The 21,845-nt window shown below is 41.6% G+C and overlaps 1 protein-coding gene across 1 annotated transcript in view; it reads left to right on the top strand.

Moving 5' to 3' along the window:
- LOC135217105 (serine/threonine-protein kinase Pink1, mitochondrial-like) overlaps positions 1–21,845 on the top strand; it is a 73,994-nt gene that overhangs the window by 15,026 nt on the left and 37,123 nt on the right. Inside the window, exons 3-6 of the mRNA XM_064252798.1 lie at positions 19,072–19,258; positions 19,570–19,965; positions 20,615–20,786; positions 21,395–21,574. Of these exons, the coding sequence (XP_064108868.1) occupies positions 19,072–19,258; positions 19,570–19,965; positions 20,615–20,786; positions 21,395–21,574 (935 nt within the window). The remainder of the gene's footprint in view (positions 1–19,071; positions 19,259–19,569; positions 19,966–20,614; positions 20,787–21,394; positions 21,575–21,845) is intronic.

The following is a 21,845-nucleotide window of genomic DNA, read 5'->3' as shown; positions in this document are numbered from 1 at the left end:
ACGTATGGCTCCTTCCCCTTCAGGGGAGGGGGGGGGGGGGGGCGGGTTCTCGCTCCATCGAGTGTAGAGGAGGTGCGAGATACCACGACATTCAGATGTACTCGGGGGTCTTCTGTTTGCTCGGGGTGGGACTTGTCCCCCCCTCCCCCCCCGGGCGAGGGGGAACCTCCCCTACTAACCCGACCTTTGCCTCCTCAGGTGTGCCTGCTGCGGGTGACGACCTCGGTCAGGTTTGGTTCTCGCTGGGACTCCAGGGGACACCGAGTGTTCGGGGGCTGTTGCATCACCTGGCTAGTGGCCTTGCACTGGTAACTCACGGTGCGGTAACCACCACTACCACCACCGTCTCGACCCTGGGGTATGCCGCCCCTCCTCATCTAGTGTACACAGCACGTAACCATGGTAACACCGCCGCCCGGGTTCGCCGCTCTCGCCTCAGCCCCCGACTTCCGGTGCCCCAAGAGCTCGCCCCTGGACCTGCCGCCAGTACCCAGGATTTTGCTGGCCGCTGCCCCGCCTCCTGCTGTACCTGCTGTCCCTGGACCAACCCCTGCCGATGTCGTTCCTGCCCGTGGTGTTGCTGCTCCAGTCGCAGGTCCTTCCTGACAGGTGCAGTCGGGCCGTGTTGCTTCGGCAACTGCCCCGGCTCCGTCCTGGATAGAGGACCTGACGACTGTCCTGAGGAAGCTGACGAAGAAGAAGATGAAGATGAGGAAGGTGTCTTCATCGTCGTCGTCTGCTGCCGCCTCTTCCCCTTCGACTTCCAAGGCTTCACAGCCGTGGAAGAAGGACACCTCCTCCCCCCCAAAGAAGTCTCCTTCGGGAACTTCTAAGGGCCCGTCTCACTCCGGTGTGACAGGGGGGTCTTCCGTTGGTCCACCGAGCGGGGCCCGTCTCTCCTGCAAGGAAGAAGAAGACGGGGACCAGAGGGGTACCGGCTAGCACCAGTACCTCCTCACTTGGTGCGAGGGGCTCTGCCGCTACATCAGGTTCCGTCTTGGCCTCTCGTTCGCGAGAGGTACCGGGTGTGCGGTCGCCCACGGGTGACCGTGCAGCCAAGGCTCAGGCTTCCGAGTTCGATCGGCGCCAGAACCTAGGACTTCCGCCAGACCAGCGATCGCTCTCATGGCGATCCGCTGGTACCCAGGGTTGACGTTACAGTCCCAGACTGGCTGCAGGCTGAGGCAAGGAAGAGGTCCCCTTGGTCGACGGGGTTGGCTTTGGCCGGTTCCAGCGGCACGACGCGCCATGAGGACAGGCCCCGCTCCCACCATGACAGCGGACTCTGCCAGTCCCCTGACCGCCGCTCCCACCGGGACCGGGTGGGTAGGGGGACCAGCAGCAGCTCCTCTGACGCTCGGGACCGGAGCCGCTGTTCTCGGTCCAGCCACTCTCCCCCAGAGAGCCGCGTGACCAGGCCTGCAGCTCAATCGCCACCGTGGGTTGGCGATCGTCTGTAGTCCCCCAAGCACACCGGTTCTGCCTCGGGGTACACCGGGAAGAGTAAGGCGAACCGGAGTGATTGTGGGAAGAGCGCTCCTCACAGTCCCACCATGATGCCCTACGAGCCTGGCACGGTCTTAGGACTGACCAGATCGTTTACGCAAGTGGCCAGAGGAGACCGGGAGGGGTCTGTTGCGGTTCCTTCTTCTGAAGGAGGAGGGTTTCGGGAGGCGCTCTTGCTGGAGGAACTTGAGGGTCCGACTCCGCAGGACGCAGTCACTCCGAGATCCAGAGGTCGTTTTCGGAGGTTATTGTGCTGATTCGTCAGAACAACGACCTTGGGAAAGGATCGTCGCTCCCACCTTCTGAGCCTACGTCCAGGCTCGAGTCGTTCTGGTGTCCTAAGAAGGAACCCAGGACGACGTTGGGTCTGCTGCGATCTGCTCTGGCTGACTCGGTGCTGGGCCAGGTGGACGCTCTCGTCTTCGGACAGGAGGGTTCGCTACGGTCTGGCAGGTTATCCAAGCTATGTCCCCCGCCTCTACTGTGACAGAGGAGATTCTACGTGCCATCGGAGGACCCTCTGCCGCCCAAACAGGTTAACCCGGAGCTAGCTAGGCTAACTCTGGGGGTGTCTCTGCTGCAGCTCCTGTCGGAGAACCTATGGTTCTCGCAGCAAGAGGCACTCACCTTGGAATTGACCACCATGGCGGCATTCCAAGCAGTCTCCTGGCTAGACCTGTGGTCCCTCAGTGTCTAAGGTCGCGGCCACCTCAGGAAACATCACTCCTGATGGTGACCCGGCTTTTGGGAGACTGTGCCATTCTGGAGGTAGAGTCATCTCCTACCTAGCCCACCAGACGGCAAACCTGTGGGCCAACCTGGTTCTTCGGCGTAGGGACGCAGTCCTCACCCGAGTGACCAGGGCGGCTGGGCGTGAGGTGGCTCTGGGTCTTCGCAATGGACCGGTGCGGAGTTCCTCCTCTCTCTTCCCAGGAGAGATGGTGGGAACGATGGCGCACTGACAACAGTGACTGTTTAGTCCACCAGGCAGTCTCGAAGGCGTCTGGGCAGCCTTGAGCTACTGCGGCCAAGGCCAAGAGTTTGGTTAGCGCTTCCTCTGTGGCCAAGACGATCGCATCGTCGAAGCCCAGAGAAAAGACTCTGCCTTCGACTTCTTCAAGGAGCAACCGTCACCCGCCCTCCTTCTCACGAGGGGGAGCTGGGAAGAAGAAGTCGAAGAGAGGTGGGAAACGCTAGGGACGGCGTTCCCCCTAACCTGCTGCCGGAAGTGGGGGGGTGCCTGGTGAGCCATTGGGCATCATGGCAGCGCTATGGAGCAGAGACCTGGATAGTAGACGTCCTTCCGGAGGGGTATCTACTACCCTTCGAGTCTCGGCCACCCCTCACCTCCAACCCGGTCCACCTTCAGACTTAAGTTTCCGGATCATCCAAGGACGTAGCACTTCAGCAGGAATTCCAAGCCATGCTGAGCAAAGGAGCCGTTGAGATCGTCAGGGATCGGTCACCGGACTTCTACAGCCGTAGTTTCCTGGTGGAGAAGTCTTCGGGGGGCTGGCGCCCGGTGCTAGATCTCTCTCCCCTGAACCGATTCGTTCTCCAGTCTTGGTTCATGATGGAGACAGCATGCTCCACGCTGGACTCCATCAGGGAGAATGACTTCATGCTTTCGGTGGACTTGAAGGACGCGTATTTCCAGATACCCATTCATCAATCCTCCAGGAAGTACCTCCGCTTCATCCTTGACGGGACGGTGTACCAATTCAGGGCACTTTGCTTTGGTCTCTCAACCGCCCCACAGGTGTTCACGCGAGTGTTCACTCTGGTGTCTGCTTGGGCCCACTCGTCAGGGATACGTCTTTTGAGGCACCTCGACGACTGGTTAGTCCTGGCGAGCTCCCACGCGCAGTTGCTACAGGACAGGGATCGGCTCCTCGAGTTCTGCCGCAATCTGGGGATCGTGGTAAACTTCGAGAAGTCATATCTCGAGCCCAAGCAGAGGATTAAATACCTGGGTATGCTGATCGATACGGTTGCAGGGCGAGTCTTCCCCGCAGACTCGCGGATCAGCAGATTCAGGGAGGCAGCCGATTAGTTCCTGTCTCGACAGGAACAGCCAGCTCAGCAGTGGCAAGTCGTGATCGGCCACTTGTCGTCACTCGAGAAGTTAGTCCCGAAGATGTTGCTGTTTTCAGACGCGTCAACCGAGGGATGGGGCGTACACCTGGAGGAGTTGCTGGCTGCAGGACACCCGTGGGACAACCTCTTCGTCTTTGCCTTTCCCCCATTCTGCCTGATTCGCAAGGTGATCAGCAGAGCGCTGGTCAACTCGAATCTCCGGATGATCCTGGTGGCTCCAAAATGCTGAGGCCATTTGGTATCTGGACCTGCTGGCTCTGTTTGCGGAAGCGCCGAGAGAGATTCCCCCTTGGCACAACCTCCTCTGCCAGCCACACGTAGAACGGTACCACCAGTCAGTCCAGTTATCCACCATCTCTTGCGAGCGAGAGGCTTTTCTCGCCGAGCAGCAACATAGATGGCTGGGTACATCAGGCAGTCCTCTGCAGCTGTGTACCAGGGAAAGTGGGCCGTCTTCTGTGGTTGGTGTCGTAGACGGGGTCTGTCTCCTCTCAGAGCCACTCTTCAGCAGGTAGCGGATTTCCTCGTTTTTCTTCGCCGAGAGAAGCTCCTCTCTGTCCCCACAGTCAAAGGATACAGGGCAGCCTTGGCCCTAGTCCTGAAACTGAGGGGAGTAGATATCTCTAACTCGTTCGAGATCTCCCTTCTAATGAGGGGCTTCGAGAGGTCTTGCCCACTCAGGGAACTCAGGCCCCCGTGGTGGGATGTGACTCTCGTCCTTAGGAGTCTGACTCGAAGTCCCTTCGAGCCACTCCGAGAGTCGTCAGACAGGGATCTGACCCTCAAGACCCTCTTCTTGCTGGCGTCGGCGAAGAGAGTAGGGGAACTTCATGGTCTTTCCTTTGACGTCATGCATTCCAGGGGATGGGGATCTTTGACGCTCGATTTCGTCCCGAATTTCGTAGCGAAGACTCAGAATCCTTCAGTCCCTGACGACCAGTTTGAGTCATTCACAATCCCCTCCCAAAAGGACTTCACTGACAACGATGTGGATGAGATGATGCTTTGTCCTGTGAGGGCGCTACGGCGCTATCTGAAGAGAACTTGGCACCTCAGGCCTTAGTGTCGACGCCTCTTCGTTAGCATCAGGGTGACCAAGAAAGAAGTATCCAAGAACACTCTTTCTTTCTGACTGCGTGAGGTGATCAGGAGGGCATACGAAGCTGATGGTAGTGACGACATCCGTACCCTTCATCCGAGAGCCCACAAAGTCAGAGGCATTGGTCCTTCCCTTGCGTTCTGCAAGAACTTCTCCGTGGCGCAGGTCCTGAAGGCGGGGGTCTGGACCAACCAGACCACCTTCACCTCCTACTTTCGGGATATAGCCCACAGGTCCTTGGACACTTTTTCCTTGGGACCCGTGATGGCTGCTCAACAGAGGTTGTGTAGCTTACCAAGCACCTGAGCGGACCGAACAGCATCGCATCCTTGTGTGACTGCATGAATGGATGAGTGAATGAGAGTGTGACTGGCTTCTCTTCCTCATCTTTTTCTCCCCCTCTACCTGTGAGCAGAGGGACGCGGTCATCACCACGCTGGAACAGGAGACCGATGCAGGTAAGCTACTCGACCGAGCTCCATCCTATCCCTTTCATTAAAGCCAACAAGAGACAAACCCATGACTTCATATTGCCTCTTGTAATAGGAACAATTTCTTGCTTGCTAGTTTTAAGAGGTACGCTGGCCTCCCTCTTATTACTTGGGTCCAGAGGTCTGACCATTGATCCCGTGGTGCATACCCCGATCAATTGGGCAGAGGCTAGGATCCCTCCCTCTGCTCTTACGACCAGGGAGGGAACCAAGGGTGGACGAGCACCAGTCTGTTCATTGACTCAGATTCCAACCACCAAGAAGTGTCTTCATATTGTTAAAGGACCGATGGTTTGTATTACGTATCGGAACAAATAACAATTTGTCGAAAATTGTATTTTTTCTAACTATACAAACCTGAGGTCCTTTACACATAGTCCCACCTCATGTCACCCCTCACTGTTTTTTCCTGGGCCTAAAGCAAAGTGATTCTTCACCTCCCAGTCGCGGTGTGCGCTGACTGTCGGACAAGCAGTTAACTACCGAACTCCCTTGTTCGAAGCTTACGACCGGTTCCAGCTGCCGCAAGTTACATTCCTATTGTTAAAGGACCTCAGGTTTGTATAGTTAGGAAAAATACCATTTTCGACAAATTGTTATATTTGTGCTTGCATGTACTGTGATTCCGTAAATACGTTGGTTTTTGTAGGACAAAGAGCATTTATTTATTGATCAAGACGTATTTTTAGTTATTTTTGTTTGGTTTACTGTAAGCATCGTTCTTTCACTTGACCTTGCAATGTGTATATATATATATATATATATATATATAGATATATATATATTATATGTGTGTGTGATGTATGTACGTATTGCATGTATGTATGTATGATGTATGTATGTATGTATGTATGTATGTATGTATGTATATATAATCACACTGATCAAAAGCCCTCTCTCTCACATATTGAACAATCGGAAAAGAACAAGTTTTGCTTTAACAAAAGCTTCTTTGCATCTTAATGCTTGTATACTCTCATTCAGTAAAAGGCAACTGTGCTTTGGATGATTAGCAAGTGCAGGAAGACGACATTGCTTGTGCTATCAGGCTGTCGATCTGTGCTTGTAGCATTATTTCATTACACTCAAGTCTTGGGCAGTTTGTTTGGTATATAACTGAATGGAAGATGTTCCTCTTTGATGATGATATCGTTTTATATTGCGAGAAAAAACAATATTTGTAGTGTTTATATACATATATATATATATATATATATATATATATATATATACATATATTTATATATATATGTATATATATATATATGTATATATATATATATATATATACATATATTTATATATATATGTGTATATATATATATATATATATATATATATATATATATATATATATATATATATATATATATATATAGATATATATATATATATATATATATATATATATATATATATATATATATATAGATATATAGATATATAGTATATATATATATATATATATATATATATATATAGATATATATATAATATATATATATATATATATATATAATATATATATATATATATATATATATATAAAATGAGTAGTGTCCAGTTTTGTGTTAGATGGTGAAGTTGCCAATGGCTGTAGACCAGAATTAAATGTTTCATCTTGTCTGTGGATAATGGGTCATCTCTCAGGCTGATTTCCTAAGGATTTCTGCGTTCCCTTTCTGCGCACTGCATCGGATATTAATATAGATTACCCGTCGGAAATATTTTTACTTTTATCTTGAAGTCTTGACAGCGTAGAAATCAATTTCGTTTTAAAAATGTCTAACCGGAACTTTCAAAATAAATCCCACATACCGAAAGGATGGGGCGGAATGCTTCGTGTCCTTTGATCAGCGAGACAAAAGTCTGCTCCACACCTGCTGCTGTGCCCTTCCCATCACCCTCCCTATATAAGAGTTGGCATTTTGTGAAGCGCATACCCTGGCCATACCAGATGGGAGTGGTTAAAGAGTGTATACATTCTGAAGAACCGTCGCTCATTCTCAAACTGTCATGACATGCCCATGTATATTTTGACGTCGGTCCAGATGAACTTGACATTTAATTGAATGGTATTAAAATGATAGTATGCATTGTCACGAAGAGTCCTCTTGGTCATTCATTTTAATGCCTGTTTAGAAAGGTTTTGTTTTATACATGGTTGTATATATACTTAATCTGTATCATAGATTTCTCTCTATTGTTATTTGGCTCTACGCATATGGGTATTTTACTCTGAAAGCTTGTTGTGCAAGTGAATGACCTGTTCGGCTTGTCTCATCATGAATTTTCTCTCATAGAATTATGTTCTGTCAAGCTGAATAATAATTATATCATTTTATTCTCATGTCCAAGCACCCCCGTTTTCATGATCTTAAAATGACTTCTGTTGTAGGTAACACGGCAAGTTTTGAGGTTTTGTAGGGTATTTAGCGTTAATTTTACAATTGCAACTACCCTGACTTATAACCGGAATAACATCAGTTTATTTCTTGATAAAGCCCTGCCAAGCAGCTTGCAACAAGATCGAGCAGGCTCTGTCGTCTTTCTACAGGCCGAATCCGTCCCCCGGAGCTGGGGAGGGTTAGAAGGTTGGGGTGGGGGAACTAATTGCCAGCGGAGATCAAGTCTAGTTGGCAAGGGATTGCCAAATAATGGAGGACCGTGCAGCGTGACTAGGATCGCATCAGTTTGTTTGCCAATAATAGTGGGATACTGTATAAGATGACGTCAGAACTGCTTTTATATTCTCAGTACAGTAACGAGGAAGATATTGCAATAATCATTATCGTCGTGACTGTTTTATGGTTGGTTAGGTTATTTTTGTTGCCTTTTTTATCATAAGGTTCATTGCTGCGCCACTTCGGCCTCTAGCTGTAACCCCTTTCATTCCTTTTTACTGTACCTCTATGCATTCCTTTTTTTCACCCTCTTCTAACAGTTGTCACAGAGCAACTGCAAGGTTCTCCTCCTGTTACACCTTTCTAACCTTTTACTCTCAAATTTCCATTCAGCGCCCAATGAACTCAGGTCCCAGCGCTTGGCCATATGCCTAAATTGCGTATACCATCTCTTCTGAGTTTATGCTTATTTTTTAATTTTGGTAGTGTATATTATAGTTTTTGAATAAAAGCAGATCGATTCTGTAAGGCAGATTTTGCCAGTCCACTTATGTTCTAGGATTGAGGTCACGGATTAGCCGACTTAGCTGTAACCATTTGAGTTGAGTTGCGTTGATGATTGATGGCTGTGTTATCTTAAACGGCAACTGGAACTTTGAAAGTGCATTACTACCCCAATACAATTCTCGTATTGTAATAATTCACTTACGTTTTTATTTGTATTTATTAATTTCTGTTCTCTTTTTGAATAACTTTTTATTTCCAGTTGCCTTCTGTTATTTCTTGCTATTTAAAACCATATTCTGTGGAAGCTTGAATGTCAAGTCAAGAGCCCCTGTGGGATTGTTTCATATGAAGAGGGTTCATCTTCTGGATAATAATAATAATAATAATAATAATAATAATAATGAAACGTCAGCTACCTTGCAGTAATAAGTGGTACGAGCACCAACCTGAGGGAGTGATAGAAAACGATCAGGCAAAGATCCTGTGGGACTATGGTATCAGAACGGATAGGGTGATACGTGCAAACAGACCAGGTGTGACGTTGATTGACAAAGTCAAGAAGAAAGTATCACTCATTGATGTCGCAATACTATGGGACACCAGAGTTGAAGAGAAAGAGAGGGAAAAAATGGATAAGTATCAAGATCTGAAAATAGAAATAAGAAGGATATGGGATATGCTAGTGGAAATCGTACCCATAATCATAGGAGCACTAGGCACGATCCCAAGATCCCTGAAAAGGAATCTAGAAAAACTAGAGGCTGAAGTAGCTCCAGGACTCATGCAGAAGAGTGTGATCCTAGAAACGGCACACATAGTAAGAAAAGTGATGGACTCCTAAGGAGGTAGGATGCAACCCGGAACCCCACACTATAAATACCACCCAGTCGAATTGGAGGACTGTGATAGAGCAAAAAAAAAAAAAATAATAAAAATAAAAAAAATAAAAATAAAAAAATAAAATAATAATCTTTTTGGGGGATAGGGATGGGTTTGGGGAGCTCCTTTATTATCAGTATCAGGTTTTGACACCTGCTTAGAATGCAGTAACCGCTGCAATTTCAACATTTTGCAATAGGGCTGAGACGTTTGCTGTCCAAGTGTTTGGCTTGTGTGATGCCTCTTGGCGGTAGAACTCGTTATTTTTCCTCTTTTTGTTTTTTAGTGTAGGACTTGTTTAAAAGTATTTGTAGAATGTTTATGGGTTGAGCGAATGTTTCTAAAAACATTTGCTAGAATTAATATATATTTTTACCCCAAAATGCATGTGGCGAAAAGGGTATTTTTGACCTCTTATGACCATAGTCGTGTTTTGGACCTGATTGCTAGAATAAATTTATCATTGAGATTGTTTGTTTTTAGGTTTGGCTCACTTTGTACTTAATGAGTCGTGTGTGTGTGTGTGTGTGTGTGAGAGAGAATTTATTTCAGTATTTTATCGTAATAACTTTTTATTATAGTCTTATGAATATAATATTTTCATAGCACAGTTATCAGTCAAGATGTGTAATTTTTTCTACGTATTTCTGTACTCTTGTATGATTTTTCTTATTTCATTTATGCCGCAAGTGCTTCCAACTGCCTTATCCCCACCCTCACTCCCACTCAGTATATCCCTGGATAACATTCGTTAGTCCTTCTTGAAAAATGTGAAGTGGGATGGTTCTCCCATTCATATGAAGTGAGTAGGTCACCCTTAAATGATATAGACGGAGCCTCAGTCCACGCTTGTATAGTCTTGAATCGGCTACCGGAGGTTGCAAGGATAGTCTCTCTCTCTCTCTCTCTCTCTCTCTCTCTCTCTCTCTCTCTCTCTCTCTCTCTCTCTCTCTCTCTCAGGAGAACAATGGGTATTAAACTCGACATGCCATTCAAGTTAAGACCATAGTGCACTGTTATTTTTTTCTGTCTGGATCCCGGTAATGAAACTGGATAATTGAGAGAGAGAAGAGAGAGAGAGAGAGAGAGAGAGAGAGAGAGAGAGAGAGAGAGAGAGAGAATTTACATCTCTGACAGATGATGCCTTGTGAATAGACTCAATTGACATAGCATGTCGGGCAGTTTTGTAAAGCTGTTCTTTTACGAGGAATTTCAGGTCTCGTGTTTTTTTTTCTACTCCATGTGCAGTGGTGCGTAGTCGCTGCTTGAGATTAGAATGTCTTTCATAATCTTGTATTCAAGAATTTTAACCCTTAATGTGGGAAACCTTAATGGTTATCGTCCGTATCCCAATTATGGCTGGACATCCGGTTCTTATATTGGTCTGCTGCTTGTTAAGTCTCTGGTAACGTGTGCCTTTATTTGCTTAGAAGTCCAGATCTTCGTTGCAAGCACTAGGTTATAAGCTCTCCGGCAGTTCTTGAGGTCGAAGTGTACATTGGGAAGGTAGCCCTGATAAAAACCTGGAACACGCACACTGGCATGGCCAATAACTCAGTATTTCATTGCAGGTGTGTTTTCATCACTACATTACCAGGTTAAGGACAGTAAATTTCCAGGTACCAGTGTTGTTTGACATTAACCCTAGCCAAAAACTGCAGTCACGTTCGTAATACTGCCAAGTAATATATGTAAAATAGTCTTCTTCTTCTTCGTAGTTTAATCCTTACTGAGGGTCTCAATTCTTCTTCTTCTTCTTCATAGTTTAATCTACAGTGAGTCAAAATTTTTGTGTAATGAATAGTCCTAGCACTCAAAATTTTTATGTAATGAATAGTCCTGACACTCCTCAGTGATGGAAGTTTCCTCATATTCATTTACTTCTAGAATCGTGGGTATCTCGCAAGCAAAGCAGGCTAAGGACAAAGAACCCATTTCTATTGGCATAAGGTTCCGTACCTGATCGTGTGTTTTTACATAATAACTATACTTATATTTCTCTCTCCCTGACCTGTTTCTTTTAAATCCGTGCGGTGTGGATATTTAGAGGAAGTCGACCAAACGGTAAAATAAAAGTGCTTGAAATATCTTTTATGTTTTGAAGTCGTATCATCGTGTCTGTAATCGCAGGCTGCAAGGTTATTCACTTCACAATACAATTCACAATTTATTTAGAAAATTCCACAGTTGCATGAGCAAAGGCTTCGCAACAGCCACGTCGTTGCTGTTGATTTCACGCAGTTGCATAAATTTCATATGTCACGTGCTTTATGTCTACGTGCAACTTAGGCCTGATTGATCATATCAAGAAGTCGGGTATGACTCACTCGCTCTGCGGGGTAAGTAGCTGTTAATCCCTTCATAACACCTGCTGTGAGTGAGTGATCTGATAAATGTTAACGTGTCACTGCTCCAGATTCTTATCTTAGAGAGAGTTCAAGTATTCTTCTAACTTAAGTAATGCTCACACTTGGATTCCTGTTCATGATGTTAAGTGCCCGATTTTTTAAATTTATATTTTTTTGCAATTGGTGTTGCAAGACTGATTTATAGTATGCATGTGGTTATGGCTTGTCAAATGAGTGTGTTCTTATTTACGATTTGGGTCTGTCGCATCCTTTTGTTTTTACCAGTTTTCTTTTATTCCGGTAAGACCTGAAGTTTATTTTTTGGCTCGTATCGTTGACCTTTGCATGAAGGTCACCGTAGGTAGATGGTGGGGTCATTGCGTCTCGCGCGGTACATTATACTGTTGGTATTACTTAAGTTTGTTTGCAATGTCCCATCGGCCCCTAGCTGCAACCCCTTTCATATCTTTCATTGTACCTCCGTTCATATTCTCTTTCCTCCAACTTACTTTCCACCCTCCCTAACAATTGTTTCATAGTGCAACTGCAAGGTTTTCCTTCTGTTACACTTTTCAAACCCTTTAACTCTTAATTTCCCTTTCGGCATTGAATGACCTCATAGGGTCCAGCGCTTGGCCTTTGGCCTAAATTTTACATTCCATTCTAATATATATGAAGATGCTATGGTTATGCTAAACTTGTAGATCGTTCCTGAATGACAAAGCTGGTGTTGATATTACTGTCATCACTTCTTCGTGGTGTCGAAGTTAGTGTCCTCCAAATAATGTGGGATGAGGTCGTCACTAATTTTGGTGCTCCTTAAATTTGCAGAAGAGTTTATTCAACCTAGTGTTGATTTTCTCTCAGTAGAATTAATTTTAATGAGGCCTTTTATACTTTTTATTTGTAGAATTAATTTTAATGAGGTATTTTATACTTATCATATAATGTAGCTTGTTTTTGTATAGTGTGTCGACATTTATATTTGTCATAATACCTTGATTGGTTTTTGTAGATGAATTTTAAAAGTTCATTTTGATTTTCGAGACATTTCTGATAACTTGTGAAGGGTGCTTGAATTTTTTAGTAATATATATATATATATATATATATATATATATATATATATATGTGTGTGTGTGTGTGTGTGTGTGTGTGTGTGTGTATGTGTGTGTGTGTGTGTGTATATTCGTTTTGTTAAGAGGCGTTAACAGTTAGATTTTTATTTGACATAATTGTTCGAGTCTTTCGAAGTTGGAAATTCTGTGGAAGATTCAAGTTTCTCGATAACTATAAATAAAATTTATATTTACCGTCGTTGATAATTTACAGTGATTTAGATTCCTGCATAACGGATATTTGTCTTGTCGCATGTGCAGGACTTAATAGAAGACTTTGCAAGATTTTGTCATGTCTCCAGTCTAGTGTTTTGACAAATTTAATATAAAAGTTAGCATCCTCCCTTTGTCAGAACAGTGAGCTATAATACTATTTTAAGAACCTTCAGTAGCCTTTTCTGCCGCAAAGGTTGTTATTGATTAAGCTGGCCTTATGCGAGCACTGGCTCTTGCTCATAGAGCAGCCCGTAATACCGCAAAGGGAACTACATATGTATTTTCTGTTAACGCTATCGGAGATGCATCTTTCATAGCAAGTTAAATAATTCACGATGAACGATATTGCCTTCCATTTGGAGAGTTTCTTGTATTACCATGACTTTCTGTCTTACACCAGTTCATCGTTCCATTTTTACGTGATGACATTTAGCGTGCAGGCGAGAGTCGATTTCTAGCGCCTCAGTGGCGTGGTTGGTATGGTGTTTGCGTCCCACCTCGGTGGTCGTGGGTTCGATTCTCGGCCGTTCCATTGAGGAGTGAGAGATGTGTATTACTGGTGATAGAAGTTCACTCTCGACGTGGTTCGGAAGTCACGTAAAGCCGTTGGTCCCGTTGCTGAATAACCACTGGTTCTGGTTCCATGCAACGTAAAAACACCATACAAACAAACAAACAAAACGAGAGTCGATTTGAAGGTTACTGAGTGAAGAGAAGAAGGCTATTATTATTATTTCGATAATTTGTATGTTCTTTACTTAGTTTTTATTTTTATAAATTTTTTTAAATTGTAGATTGAAAGCGTGCAATGTAAACACGTTTAAAAGTTCATTATTTGTAAGGCTACATTTGAAGTAATAATGAAATATTCGGGCCTCATGCCTCATTCAGTGCCGTGTATTTTACGCTGATAGATAAGACGGGGCAGCGTGAATTTTTGGCTATCTGTCAAAGAGAATTTGGTACAATAATGTTCACAATCTAAAGGAACACTCAAGTGTTTAAAAGTGCTCTCTTTAAGGTGCTATGCGATGGCACACAAATGCCTATCGGTTAAACAAGCTTAGGACATGTGTAGGGAAATTCCAACTCCGACTCCGTTGAATGGGCCTTTTTTAAATGAGTAGATGACAGTCGAATTCCAGAGCAAATGAATAAATTGAAGGCTCTCTTCTGTGCTACTTCTTAGAATCAGTGAAATGAGATCAATATCAGTGTTAAATAAATGACTCGGGGAGACGGCTCAGAACCTTGGTCTGGAAACAGGTTCAGGGACAGGGGTGAGTTATTGTTGATGAGTGGCAGAAGTAGTGCACGGAGGGGAGGTGTGTTGCTTGGCATAGCTTGTGCGCACACCGTGAGTAGAAGTCTTCGAAGGGACCATTCATTCATTTCATTCGTTTGGGCATTTGCCTATCGTAAAAGTTCTTGTTGTGTTTATGTTTGGCATTTACTTTCAAAATATTGTAGCTTTATAATATATATATTACAATATATATATATCTATATATAATATATATATTACGTATATATATATAGATATATAATATATATAATATTATAATATATATATATATATATATATATATTAAGTAAAATGAAAATTTTTCTTCGAAGATTTGCAGTCGAAAGTTCTTTTCCATTTGAGAATGAATAAACAAAAAATAAATTAATAAATAGCTAAACAAAAAACAAGCATTATTGAAGGGTTAAAGGGTTATGGGTTATCTTCATCATATTAGGGAAAGGTGATTGTTTTATCATGTATATATTATCAGAGGCAAGCTGGATCTGCCAGTGAATGTTTTCTTGAGTAAATTTGATACTTTTGTTTGCTGGAAGTATTTTTACTTAAAGAACAGGGTGTGATCCGACCTCCAGCTTACTCGGGACGCATGCAAGATATTCCCCTCATGCATGAGTTTGTAAGCATTATATTCCTAACTTGACGTAAATTAAAACGTGCTGAGATCTGCATTCAATTAGAACCTTGTTACACCAACGAAAATTAAAATAAATAGGCTGTAATTTATTAGAAATAATTTTTCTGCACTGTTTAACATGCACATTATTTATTTGTTTGAATTTTAATTCATAAATATCCTAGCCTAAAATTCCTTATGTTTAAACTCAACGCGAAACACATTTTTTAGACCTTTTTAGGCTCTTCCATAGACTTTTCCTACCCCCCTCCCAACAACAACATTAACAAAGTCAGTTATCCTTGTAAGTTTCGCTTTTCACTTAATAGTTGAAAACGAAGGTTAACAGTTAAAGTGATTTAGAATAATTGCCATCAGCGTTTTCATAGCGTGGAAACGCTTTCCCTCGCTCAAGTAAAAGCCTAGACCATGGAATATGTGAAAGCGTCTGTTTCCGCCCATTGTTATATGCATCGTGGTATCTCCTTAGGAATTGATGGTTAGCTTTTTAAGTCATTGTATCGAAATTATGGTTATTTTCATGCATTGTTTTTTACATATTCTGTTTCAGAAGTTGGTTGAATGAGGGAATGAGTTGCACGTGCATTTTGAATATGCCATTGGGTTATACGATGAATTCGTGTCCTGAAGGAGAGAAAACGAAAGTTAGATTAGGCCTATATCTGCACAAAACACCAGGATATTTACATAGACTATAATTTTCCCAATTTTCCATATACTAAATCATCTCCCATAGGGTTTTCACAGTGGATCCTCAATACATAAGGAAAAATACTTGACCTGTTTTAAATGAATGTGTCTGGTTTTTCTAGGCTTAAATATTAAGTCAAGATTTCTGCCAAGACGTGATACTGGTGACGCTTGGCATTTAGAAGCCATCAGACACCGTCTGCATAGGCTCTCCTGTAACGCGAGGATGGGCGTGCTCGTAATTTACTCTAATGAAACAATGAATTGAATAAAATTGTGGTTCACTGTCTTTTAGTTTTTCATTTATACTGGTTTTTTCCGGTAAAGGCTTACATAAATTAGTATGTATTACTGGTTATTTATAAATTGACGCACATTCGTACTTACAGTATATATGTTTTAAACTAATATAGTACATATATAAATGTATGTATGTATGTATGTGTACTTACTTATTTATATATACATTCAAACATTGTGCACTTACCAATTGTACCGTATTTCAGTTTGTGTAAACTAGTTGTCAGGTACTTCAATTGTTTCCAAGGCCGTGTATTGATTCCAGACATTTTTCTTTACATAACCAAAACATCTCGGTATATTAAAGTGACGGAGACTGACAGAAATAACATAGCAAATAACAGTGCTGATAGAAATTAGGGTTTGATAAGAATACTTGTCCTTTTTTCCGTGGCCCTTGTAGTTATTGCGCATTGAAGACGTTCCCTGCCGGCGAGGTCACATTGATGAAAATGGCAGCGGAAGTCGACTAGGTAGATAGGATCAAACACATCGATCCTCCTTTGAGGTCGTATCGGGCGTTTTATCGATCACCTGACGGTAATCTCCAACACAGCAGGAGATGGCTGGTTGTCATGAAAGGTGCCGTAGTTCCGGGTTTAGTTCGATGGGTTGGGAGGGCGGATCTGGAGTGGGTTCTTGGGTGGGAGAACGGTTGGGGTTGTTGGTCGTTAACCGGTTACATCACGTGGACAAGCTTCACGGAGAAAGGACAAAGCTTTGGTGTGTTTTCTTTTACGCTTTTCCTACGTTGAAACCTTAGAACATGGTCGTCGGCCAGTGGCCGATACGGAAGCACTTTTATAAGTGGGAATGTTGGCGGGGAGATGATGTTGAGACACCCATAGTTACAAGTAGCAGTACCAGAATAGCTTGAGTCAGCGAGACAACTTTATAGATTATATATCCTCTGTCGTACTTTTAGGTAGCCTTAACAATTGATAAGTAACTAAAGTTTTATTGGATGTGAACTTACGTCTTGTTGCTTTCAACATTTATTCTTAAAGGTTTTCACCTTCTTGTGTCACTATGTCGCTTAGCCTGATTTTGCAAGTTGTGTGACTTTCTCCACGTCTTGTAATATGGTCGGTGTTGGTATTTATCTATTTCCGTGTCCATAACCATAAGTTCATGTTTTCACCCATGGGTGTGTTTACACATTTGTTAGCATGTATCCCAGGAACGTGGTGAAAGAAAAAAAAAAATTATTTTCCAAATTATTTACAAACTTGTCTGTAAAGAAGTCGTTCGTTTTACAGCATCTTGATACAGCATATTTGGAAAGTGTAAAGTTTACATTTGATAGTATTTATTCTACCATGTACATGTAAACTATCATCTCTGCTTGCCCAAACTGCATTAACATATTCAATAATTAAAAAGAACTTTATGTTTCTTTGTTTCTTAGTTCTAAAATGAAAGTCTGACATTAAGGCTTTGTTTGGTTGGTCACATTTCACAACTACTATTTTTATTTTCCAAAAGATCCATAAACCACTTTCAAGCTGGTTTTGCCGAATGGACAAAAGTACGACATTGAAACGGTTTTGAGTTGAATATCGAATTTAGGCCAAAGGCCAAGCAGTGGGACCTATGAGGTTATTCAGTGCTGAAATGGAAATTGACAGTAAAAGGTTTAAAAGGTATAAAAGGAGGAAAACCGCAGTTGCACTATGAATCAATTGTTAGGAGAGGGTGGAAAGTAAGATGAAGAAAGAAAATGTGAAAGGAGGTACAGTAAAAGGTTTCATACTTCTCCACATTTATCACATAATTTGTCCTGATTGATATTCAACGTCTTCAGTCCTTTTTTTGATGATTTTGAATATCAAACAGGACAAATTAGGTGAATGAATCTTGACGTGTCTATTCATTAGGAAATCTGTAATGATTATTTTTGAAAGAAATTCTTTCTGGTTTGCTATGGAAACCTTGTGAGCCCAGAGCCAATATCTCCTAAGATCCATGTTTCATCATTGTGCTAACGCTTGCTCAAAGATAAGGATTTTCTGCAGTATTAATGTTTCTTAACTGCCTTACATAACGTAATTCGAGGAACTACCAGAGATAAGCCCTCTTTGTAATGGGATTTTTTGTGTTAAACGTTGTTTATGCTACATGCTGATTTAAATTTCTTCTCGGTGTTATGTCATGTGAAGTACATTAAGGAATTTTAGTACTGAGTCTAGCTATAGCCACCCTACAAAGAACCATCATTGAAGTTCATTGTTTATCAGTGAAAAGTATGTGCCATAGGCTAGGTTATTGGAAAGGATGATATTATCCCATGCTATGAGAATATCCTAATTACCTCAATAAGTTCAAAGACAATCCTAGTTAGTTTGGAGAGAATCCTAGTGAGTTTGTATTAACACAAAATAGGTGTATTGTTTTTTCCATATACTGGAATTTGTGGGTTAGGTTTCTAGGTTAATTTATTTTTCTCAATATCAAATTCGTGCAGTTCTCATTTTCCAAAGAAAGCCAAGAAATGCAGTTTTGTCTGACAGCCAAATTTTTGTGACCTTTGAAATGCAGTCTTTTGCATATAAGTTAAGTATTGGCAGAGAGAGAGAGAGAGAGAGAGAGAGAGAGAGAGAGAGAGAGAGAGAGAGAGAGAGAGAGAGAATGTACAGTTTACATGGAATTCAAGGGATGTATTTAGACTTATGGTAAATGAACAAAGCCATTAGATATTAATTTACTTTTACTGCTGCCAATGACTTAAGGAGGCATTCTGATCACCCATATTTTGTTTATTTGTTCACCAGATTAACTAAATAGTTTCAAATGCCAATACAGTTAGGGATCCAAGATTTTTTCTTGTCTTCTTTCAAGGAAATTTGTGAAGGGGTGACTTTAACCTAAGGAAGAGTTGGTTAGACATCCAAAAGGATCCAATTTTGTATGCAGATCTCTGATTTTTAAAGATCTCGTTGAGAATGGGAAATTAGTTCATTTGAATTATAGTTAGGTAATAAAATTATTGTGATATGTGTTTTAGAAATCATTTGAATTTATTGAAGTCCTATACCATTCTCAGCTGTATATGTTCTTGAAATATAGCCTCAGTGGATTTGTGTATGAATGTTTCTGGTATTTTATTTTTTATCTTTGTTGAAATGAATTTTTGTTGATGACCTGTGTGCATAAGTACATTCAAATTGTATGTGCCCTAATAATAAAATGTCATTACAAATCTCCACTTTTCATTAAGAGATGTTTTAATGTGATTACTTTTCTGCTATTTCAGGAAGCCATTTCCCGTGCTGGATGGTTGCATAATCCAGAATTTTGGCAGCACAGATCTTTTGGGGAAGAGGATGATGACTTTGAAATCATTGAGAAAGAACACATTTATTCCTTGTCTGACTTTAAACTGGGCTCCATAATAGATAAAGGCTGCAATGCTGTTGTATATTCTGCCCAGTGGAATACAGGTAAGATAATTAGCAAAATGAAATTAAAGTTTTTACACTTTCCATTTCTCTCATGTGTCCAGTTCATGTATATCAGGGCCTTGAGAAAGATGGTAAATTGCAGATTCTCAGGCGTGTTCTGGAAATGGGTTCTAGGCCAGTATTATACGCTGACTTTGCTACCAGTGCTTCTGTACTTGTTTAGAAGAACTGACTTCAAACTTTGAATGTCTTTAGAGATTTTAGTACTGTACATAATTGTATGGAACATGTTGCAAATTAAACACTGTTATATTGATTGCACATTTAACATAAAATGAAAAACTTTTCAGTTAAAGAAGAATCCCAGGATCCACCTCCAAAGCGTCAGAGGTCTGAATCCCCTGTTCAGTCAGAGGAGGAACCAAGAATTGTAGAGGACCAGGCCACAGTTGAGGAAGATGTTGACTATGAAGAAATATCACAGCCCATTGCAGAGTTCCTGGAGGAGGTGACTCGGGAGTTTGGTCCACAAGGCTCAGAATCCCCAGATGATGTGGGTGGATCAAGAATGAGTTTGGATGTTGATAAGTTGGTGTTGAGCAGTGGCTTTGATCAGCCACAACATGCAAAGAAAGTCAAATTTAAAGTGGTTGAAGACAAAGAGAATGCTGGGGTGAAAAGGCCTCTGCAGATGGTTGTAGGTGAAGATGAAGAGATCAGTGAAGCTTCCGATCAAAATTTTGATGGTAAAAAGAGTACTTTCAATACTTATAAGTTAATTTATACTAGTATTAAGGTTAATGGATTGTTTAGGTGCTCATATCTGGTTTAGCATGTTTCTTTCCACATTCAGTCATTTATATGTTCAAGTCCAGAATCCTTTTGAAAGTGTTACTAGTCTCTTTAATGGATCCTGGATGTGGTGCATTTAATGCACATTCACTTCATAAGTGTACAGATGTAAGGTATCCACTTGCTGAACAGATGTAGCTCAGGCTTTAGGTGGATTTTTTATATAATTACTTGCACATTACCTTGTATATTTGGCGTACTTTGTATTCTATTTATTTAGTATTTTTAAATCTTTTGTTGCAAATGCTAAGAAATATGAAATTTGGTCTAAAATACATTTAGGTAGGAAAATTTCTCAATCATATCAATATTTATGTAAAATACAAAAGCATGATTTTCAAAAGAGCTGATACTAAACATGAAACATTTTAAAGATAGGAGATGCTAGGAGAATTAAGTTAAAGAATTTTTTATTCTATCATGTATTAGTGATGAGAAAAGTACTGCTTTTCGTTGAAGATTTGGGTAAGTATGCTATTGCAGTACAGTATCAGTCTTGGTAATACGAACAGTTTCATCAATGTTAGTTTATCTTCACTACAGAAGATGCTGACAGAGACCTAACAGACATGGAGAAGTATCCATTAGCTGTTAAAATGATGTTCAATTATGAGGCCGAATCAAATGCGCCTGCAATATTGAGGGCAATGTACAAGGAAATGCTACCAGCCAGGAGTTTGCAGTTGGATGAAGAGCAGCTTGAACTTCAGGAAAGGTGATCATTGCTTTGACAGTTTTGCCTGTTGACATGTTCCAATAGTTTACTAAAGATAAAATGTTCCCATTCAATACGCATATTGTTTAGCATATTTTTAATGCTTATATCTGGAATTTTATTTTTCACTTGTTTCAGTTTTTTACAGATTTTTCGATTCCATATTTGTTCCGATACGTAATACAAACCCTCGGTCCTTTAACAATAGGAAGTAGCTAGCGGCAGCTGGAACGGTCGTAAGCTTCGAACAAGGGGAGAACGGTAGTTAACTGCTTGTCCGATCGTCGCGCGCCGCGCGACTGGGAGGTAAACAAATCACTTTTGCTTTCGGCCGTGGGTGGGAAGGACGTGCTCGTCATCGCTCTGCCCGCTTTGTCGTTTGCTTTGAGTTTGAGTATTTGCCCTCTCTTTCTGTATAAATCAGAGTGATTGTAAGTACTTTTGCATTTCTTTTGTTTGATCTTTGCAATGAGTGAAGAAGATTGAGATTAATCCCTCATGTTAGTTTTCTATTTAGTATGATGGGTATTGCAATATGACGTTGTTAATTATTACACATTTAACTTCTTGGATATGAATATCAATCTGCATTTTTTTCATGCCATTAGGTTTTGTAACAAAGTTATTAGGATACCTCCTCATCCAAACATCGTAGAGATGCCGTGTGTTTTTGTTGATCGGATTCCTCTTTTAGAGGATTCAATGAAGTTGTATCCAGATGCATTGCCTTCTAGACTGAACCCCAGAGGCTATGGAAGAAACATGAGTATGTTCTGTGTCATGAAAAGGTATGTATCTAAAGTACTGCACACAAAAAAAAAAAAAAAAAAAAAAAAAAAAAAAGTGGGCCAAAGCCTTTTGGCAGTTAAGAATGATTGCATTGGTTGATAAGACTACATATAAGGAATTCTAATATTCTATTCATTGGTTGATAAGACTACATATAAAGAATTCTAATGTTCTAATGGTATCACATTTACTGTTTGACATAAAAATATGGCGTGGATGTTTTTTTTCTTACTGTTAATTCATTGGATTTTAATTTTTTATTTTTCTTGT

Source organism: Macrobrachium nipponense, chromosome 7, assembly GCF_015104395.2.
Source record: "Macrobrachium nipponense isolate FS-2020 chromosome 7, ASM1510439v2, whole genome shotgun sequence".
NCBI lineage: Eukaryota > Metazoa > Arthropoda > Malacostraca > Decapoda > Palaemonidae > Macrobrachium > Macrobrachium nipponense.
The sequence above is the reverse complement of the archived record's forward strand: the minus strand, read 5'-3'. Positions and strand labels throughout refer to the sequence as shown.